The following is a 7,853-nucleotide window of genomic DNA, read 5'->3' on the forward strand; positions in this document are numbered from 1 at the left end:
GGACAAGTCTTGTTTAATATCTTTATCAATGATCTGGATGAGGGGATTGAGTTGTACCCTCAGTAAGTTTGCAGATGACCACCAGACTGGGTGGGAGTGTCAATCTGTTCAAGGGGAGGAAGGCTCTGCAGAGGAGTCTGGACAGGCTGGATTGATGGCCCGAGGCCAATTGTATGTATGAGGTTCAACGAGGTTCAACAAGGCCAAGTGCTGGGTCCTGCACTTGGGTCACAACAACCCCTTGCAACACTACAGGCTTGGGGAAGAGTGGCTGGAAAGCTGCCTGGCTGAAAAGGACCTGGGGGTGTTGGTAGGCAGCCGGCTGAACATGAGCCAGCAGTGTGCCCAGGTGGCCAAGAAGGCCAACGGCATCCTGGCTTGTATCAGGAATAGTGTGGCCAGCAGGAGCAGGGAGGTGATTGTCCCCCTGTACTCGGCGCTGGTGAGGCCGCACCTGGAATACTGTGTCCAGTTTTGGGCCCCTCAGTACAAGAAAGGCATTGACGTGCTGGAGCGTGTTCAGAGAAGGGCAACAAGGCTGGTGAAGGGTCTGGAGCACAGGCCTTATGAGGAGCGGCTGAGGGAACTGGGGCTGTTTAGCCTGGAGAAGAGGAGGCTGAGGGGAGACCTTATCGCTCTCTACAACTACCTGAAAGGAGGTTGTAGCGAGGTGGGGGTTGGTCTCTTCTCCCAAGTAACAAGCGATGGGATGAGAGGAAATGGGCTCAAGCTGTGCCAGGGGAGGTTTAGGTTGGATATTAGGAAAAATTTCTTTACTGAAAGAGTGGTCAAGCATTGGAACAGGCTGCCCAGAGAGGTGGTGGAGTCACCATCCCTGGAGATGTTCAAGAAATTTTGGGACATAGTTTAGTGGGCATGGTGGTGTTGGGTTGGTGGTTGGACTGATGATCTTAGAGGTCCTTTTCAACGTTAATGATTCCTAGTTTTACTTTCATTAAAAAATGATCCAGCCACCAAGCCAGGAAACATGAAATTAATTATTCCTCTAGCCTTAATTGGTTTAGTGGTGGACTTGGTAGTGTTAGGTTAATGGTTGGACTGGATGATCTTAAAGGTCTTTTCCAACCTAAACGATTTGATGATTCTATGATTCTATTCCATTGTTTTGACCCACTTACTCCACTTAGCATCTCACGGTTGATTCTAGCACATAAAATGAAAGCTGCCTGTCTTTGCTATCAAGATGCTTCACAACTCAATTCCATTCCACCTGTTACCTCTTATTCTTTACTGATGTCATCCCCCATTTCTGATCAGCCAAGGGTGCCCATCTCCTTGTTTCATTTATTAGACTTCCAAACAAGTAATTTTATTTACTTGCGATCAGCTCCTACAAGCATTTATATTGCTGTTTGAAACCTACTTCATTCTGACAGAGGCTTTGCTCTGCAAAATGTGCTTTGCTATCTGCTCCTTGCAGTTCAGGTGAGAATGTGTGGCTGTCAGAGTTACTTATCTCCAGAATCTTGCACTTGACTGGCATCTGTAATGGCTCCCGCAGCCTGGCAGAGACACTACTGGGGTGCTGAACTCCCTCAAACATATTCTGGAATGACCTGTGCGTGCTGTCTTTTTATTTTGAGAGAAATAATCTAGCCCCAAATTGTTGGTTTCACCAGGAACAACCACAAACAGCTGGACAATAGGCTAACAGGCATATGTTATGTAGGTTATCAACAGCTTATCAAAGAACTAAACAAGACACCTCAGGAATCATATTAGAAGGCTATAATTATAGCCATTATAAAGGCTATAAAACATCCAAATACAATAAAGATACATAATATGAATGAACCGTACAGTGCTGATAATGACTGGAACCTGATTGTACTTTTAAGGGATGAAAAACTAATTAACCAATTAGAAAAGTCTCATGGAGTAGAAGATAGTAACTTGTAGAAAAGTCAAGTCTGATACATTGCATACCTAAGTAAATAAATAAAGAGAGCTGTGTCTTGCAATTATTTAGATTTGTGCTCTTGGAATCTGACCCTCCTGATTTTTGTCTGGTCAGTAGTACACAACGCTAGGTTTGCTATTTGTCATGCTGCTAGCATGAGACATACAGGCTTGAATTTAGTCTGTGATTTAAAGTGATGGCATTAATCAGGATGCAAACTGAAGGAAGTTTCTGCATGGGTCAGTTAATATAGGCTAATTGGTAAGTGGCCAAGCCTGGAAATCATGTATACAAAAAAGCTACAGTATTTTAGGATCATATGCCTATTATGAAATACAAAAGAAAGAAGTGAATTTTCCATGATGAATTATAAATCACTCACTTGGTGCTGAAACAGAGCCAAATTTTATATAAACATAGATCTTACTTTTTACTTTTATGGATAAATTCACAGCAAAAATATTATGTAGTAAATGAACTGAAACTATCCCAGAGAAAGATTTCTGCCTTATCTTTGGCATCAGCTATCCTTCCTGTTCTTCCCCTTTTGAAAGGGTTTATTATGAAACTTAAGATTCATGTTTCTCTAATGGAGTTACTGCTTCTTTTGCCTTTGTATCACCTTTCCTGGGCTGAGACGAACAATGATCTGAATATTAATTTTTACAAGCATTTATTTTGGCAGCAGTGGCAGCTGAATTTACGTGCTCTCTGCCCAGTGAAAAATGATTATTTTGAAAGTGGATCAGTTCCCTGGTATAATTCAGCATACGAATGCACAAAGAGTTATGCCACTACTACAAGGCAGGAGGGCAGTGGCAGAAACTAGGAGCCTGACTGGAAACTGTTTAAGAAAGCAAACACCCAAGAGATGTGTATGGATCCACTGCCTCAGCCTCTGATTTTCATATCACACCTCCATAGTTTTATATTCTTGCAGTCATTTGTGTTTATGCAAAATCAATGTACAAGACTATCTAACTGGAATAGCAGCATTTTAGACCTTATTGTCAGAAGTGGAAATGAGCACTTGAGCTACATGGCAGTGTGGAATCAGGGCTCTGACAATGTAGTTTGCTAACACATGGCATGCACCGAAGTGTCTTCCCTTAGTGATATTCTAAAGCTGATTCAATCCAGTAGCTGCATCAGCACAAGTCAGGGTGGCACCGAGGACAAAGAGATGGGAAGAGGTGACAGACTATAGTCAGGAAAGGATGAGGACTGCTTCAGCCAGTATAGCTGCATATTGGCAATTCTTGGACTGGCTACTTGCAGTATTAGATAAAAATCAGGTAGTTGATTAACTGTCACTTGCCCTTTATCTCACCGTTCTGATGTTCACTTATGTCCTCAGAGCAAGAACACCTGATCCTGTGAGTCAGCTTCTGAACTGTATTCGTGTATGCAAAATGGGTGCTGCTGACAGAAACTTCCATTTGGAAGGAGGAAAAGAGATAGGAAACTACAAAACAGCCTAGTCAGGAGTGGAAGAGAAGCTTTTCCTATCATTGTCAGATCCATATTAGGAAGCTGTTGCTTTCCCTGTCTTTTGTGGCTACCCAAGCAGTTATTCAATGTCTCTGATCTTTACTTCCTTGTTTTCTGGTGATAACCATAAGAAATTTGGACTTTATTCATAAATGAAAAATGTCACTGTAAGAAAAATCTATGGAAGTTACAACAACATGTTAGAAAACAGATTATCTTTATGTTAAAAATCAGCTAGTAAAACACAGTAAGCTATGTAAGATGAACTGGAACTTTATATACCTGCAACATCTTAGCTGATTCATTGAAGAAATCCTCCACGCTCTGATTTTCAGGGTTAAATTTGTTAAGCTGTTGGACTATTATTGCAATATGTTTTCCATTGCTGACCATCTTCACCATGGAGAATCCTATAAATATAGTAAATCATTAATTTTTCATGCCTCCTTCAGTTGTAGCATAATGTATGTTGATAGGCTCATAGAGAAGATATACTGCAGTAATGTAGAAGAGAACATTTAGGTCAAGCTTTCAAAATCACAGTTACTCAGAGCAGCTAACAGGAGAAATGCGAATACAGTACAAACGTTAATAAAATACAAGCCATAATTATATATTTCTTATTCTGCAAATGTCTCAAAAGATCCTTACGATGATACCCGAAATGGTTTCTGTATCAGGTTATTTGACGAAATATAATTAAAGGTAATACTAGAGAAAAGCACGAATTTTTGCATGTGTGCTATCCGGGTCCTATTTAATACATTGCTCTTCCCAGTGAGATGCAAATGGAAGCAAAATTTTAGCCTTTAGTCTTATCACGTGTTGCTACTAACAGTCTATTTTTCCAAAACAACAAAAGAACAGGAACAGAGAGGAATTACCAGGAAGCAATGAGACAGTGTTGGTCAGCAAGCTGGGCAGTGATGACAACACATCAGTAGTCTAGGCCACTGTCAAGGTTTCTGAAGGCACAGCAGTTGGGTACTTTTCATGCTTGATGCTTTGTTTGTGAAATTACTGGATTACATCTGTCTCGAATGATGTCTTACTCATATGCATGAGAGTTCGCAGAACTAGACTTTAATGTTCACATGACAAGAACTATAATTCATTTGCTTATACACATGCACATGTTGTTGTGTATGAAAGACCAATGATAGTAACGATCAGGGCTGAAAGTCGTTAATCTGGTTTAGCAATGGGAAAATACGAGCACAGAAGTAATTTTCCCTGGTGAGAATAAAAATACATTTTTGAAAATTGTTCTTGTATTTCACATATCATCATATTCTTATGTTAGAAAAGAATGCTTGATCAAGATGATTCATTCCCGCTGTGGTAAAGATAATTCATTTCTTGCTTTAAAAGGATATCATAACATTTCCAGATACAGTGTTTTTGTACCCTGCCTTTCAGCACTATCATACTCAAGAACAATTGCCTAAACAGCACTTTTAATTACTAATCTCAAACCGCTGAAAAAAAGAGTTTGTCTGTGATTATGTTCAATATAGGCATTTAGTTACCTGGTACGATCAAGACAAAATGGCCAATTAAAAAAAAGAAACAGTCCAGCAAGACAGGGCTGGACCATGACTAGGGATTGCAAATAAAAAAAAAGAGGTGTTACTGTGTCTCTTTGTCACAGGAGGAATCACTGTTTCTCCAATCCTCTGAGAAACACTATTTGTTTCTCTGTACCTGCCAAGGTTCTCACACTCACAAGGGATTTTGGATAAGGGAGAGAGAAATACCTCTGTACTCATTCAGGCTGAATCATAATTCAGGCTCCAACAGCTCTCCCAGTGACAAACGTCTTTTCTTCTGGCATAGTAGAAATGAGTTTGAGCTCTCATGCTCTGTACATGCTGATATTCACCCCTCCCCTCCAAATAACAATCATTAAAACCGAAAAACTGGAATATGAAAACTAAGACATAGTAACGACTTGAGAACTTTGGACATATAGAGGTTCTTAATACAAAGAACTTCACTTGTGATTGTATTTAAACAAACTGCTATTATTAACATCAACGTTTTAAAACACACACACGAGGAATAAAACACTTTGTGTTACGACATGCACCTTTAATTCCACACAGCCATTTAGGAGAATATTCTAACGGCTATATATAAAAATGATGTAAATTTATACTGTATACAAAATGGTAGAAATTTTCTTCCATTACCAGATGTAGAATTTCAGTTAAAGCAGGTAAGAACCTGACTTAGCCTTATTTTACAATGGAGCTTGGAGATATTTTGAAAGCAATTTCATAGGATAAGACTGGCCACAATCGTAGGGACTGGTTTCAATGACCTGAAAGATTCTTTCGGGTTTTATATTTGCTCCTATGTTCCTGGCCTAGAAAGGCTGCAGTTCCATTTCCCCTGATGAAACCTGTCCTTCTCAAAGAGAAGGCTGAACTAAGCCCCCCTGCAAAATTCGGTCAGATCAAGCAGCTGCTGCTCAAAATGGAATAGGTGTTTCTCTCAGCTGTGTGCTAGAAAAAGAGCCACTGAATACAGGGTACAATTGTCCCAATGGTTACATCCTGCCATTCTCATTTACTCTGGACTTTTCTGCATCGCTGTCCGTCACCTGAGCGTAGCAGAGGGCAGTTCTGGGCACAGGTCCTCTTTCAGCAGAGTCCTCCCTGAAGGCAGCAACACATCCGATGGCAAACGTTCACCCTGAGCAGCTACAGCCTGGATCTTATGTTCATTTTTAGTTTGCATGCATTTCAATGTTTTGCATACCTACTACAATTATTTTCTTTGACACAGTTGGGGTTTGTTTTTTTTTTTTTTTTTTTTGGTGGAAATACCTCGTGGAGCTTTACAATGAAATATTCAGCGTACAAAACCTTCTGCAAGGAAGTTGGACTGTACTCACCAGACAGGGAAGCCAAAGGACACCAAGGCTGGCTACTTGCCCAAAATCACAACAGTTAATGAAAACTCAGTTAATGAAAGCCCAACAGTCCTGTCTCCAGGACAGCATAGGCCCCACCGAGCTTTTCTACCGTTGCGGGCGCCAACAGACGAGCGCCGCAGCTGGAATGCTGCCCAGGGCAGCAGCCGCTTTCTGCGTGCCGCACACACCAACCTTTTTACCCGGTTTTGTTTTCGAAGGGGCGGCATCGGGCTACAGCTCCCTCGCTGCCGAGCGGCGCCCCTGCGGCCGCGGGGGTGCGACACCCCCGGCCCCGGGCCCCGGGCGGCCGCCGCCGCCTGAGGAAGATGCGCGAGCGCGCAGCGGCGCCTGCCCCCACGGGCGCCCCTCGGCCCGGCGCTGCCCGGTCCCGTACCTGGCTGCCCCGCCAGCCCGGCCGGCCGGCCGTGTCCCCGCCGAGCCCGGCGCCCCTCCCTCGGCGCGGCGGGACCCTCCAGCCGCAGGGACCCCGCTGCGGCCGCCGGCGAGCTCGGCCCGGCCCGGCCCGGCGCCGTTGCCGCGGGGCGCAGGGGCTGCTGGGAGCTGTAGTTCTCCCGCGCGCCCGCCCTCGTGTTGCGGAACGGCCCGATGGCGGGCAAAGAACTACCCGGCCGGGGGGAAAGATGGCGGCGATTGTTTGCCGCCGTTGCCAAGCAACTCGTTCCGCTCCGCCTCGATTTTTGTGTTCGCGGGCGGCTAGAAACCAGCCCGCCGATTGCCGCGCAGTCGGGTAGGGCCGACTGCCGCGGGTAGGGGCTTTGCTGTCCTGCAGCGGGCGCGCTCAGCGTAGTCCGCGGAGAAGACTACAAGTCCCGGCATGCCCCGGGCCAGGGCGCGCCGCGCCGCGCCGGCGGCTGCGGGGCGTGGCATGCTGGGGCGCGTAGTCTCCGGGCCCCCTCCGCGTGTTACGCAAGCGAGCCACGGGGTGGGCGGGGCCAGCCGGCGGCGCGGGGGCGGGGAGCCGTGCCAGGCCGCCTCCCCATTGGTGGCGGGCGCGGGAGGCGGCGGGGAGGGAGCGCGTGGGCCTGCCCCCGCGCATGCGCCGCGGGGCGCCGCTGCCGGCCGCGCAATGTTTTGGGGGCTGTCAGCCAGGCGCGGAGCGCTCCGTGCCGCCGGGCGGTCCCTGCGCTGAGGGCAGCGCCCGCGCTCCGCAGCGGCTGGCGGCCTCCGCCCGCAGGAGGAGGAGGAGGAGCGGCGGCGGCGGCGGCGACCCGGCGGAGCCTCCCGGCGAGGGGCAGGGCTCGCCCCGGTCCCCCGAGCGGCGCGGGCGGGGAGCCGGCAGCCCCGGTGGCAGCGGCAGAGCGGCGGCGGGGTGGCAGCGGCCGCGGTTATGATGAACAGGTTCAGAAAGTGGCTCTACAAACCCAAGGCAAGTTGTGAGGAGCCGCCGGGCGGCCCGGCGGCACCTGGCCTCGCTCCGCCCCCGGTCACCCTCAGCCCGCGGTCGGGAAGCTGAGGCGCGGCGGGGGGACGCGGCGCCGGCGGCCGTGGGTCGCTTGGCGC

General features: G+C 47.1%; 1 protein-coding gene across 1 annotated transcript in view; it reads right to left on the reverse strand.

The window, feature by feature from the left end:
* The window catches only part of CFAP99 (cilia and flagella associated protein 99), a 59,343-nt gene extending 55,030 nt beyond the window's left edge, over positions 1-4,313 (reverse strand). Inside the window, exons 1-2 of the mRNA XM_075709658.1 lie at positions 4,297-4,313; positions 3,695-3,822 (exon numbers count right to left, since the gene is read on the reverse strand). Of these exons, the coding sequence (XP_075565773.1) occupies positions 3,695-3,814 (120 nt within the window). The 5' untranslated portion in view covers positions 3,815-3,822; positions 4,297-4,313. The remainder of the gene's footprint in view (positions 1-3,694; positions 3,823-4,296) is intronic.
* Positions 4,314-7,853: the final 3,540 nt, after the last annotated feature.

Source organism: Pelecanus crispus, chromosome 4, assembly GCF_030463565.1.
Source record: "Pelecanus crispus isolate bPelCri1 chromosome 4, bPelCri1.pri, whole genome shotgun sequence".
Classification (NCBI taxonomy): Eukaryota; Metazoa; Chordata; class Aves; order Pelecaniformes; family Pelecanidae; genus Pelecanus; species Pelecanus crispus.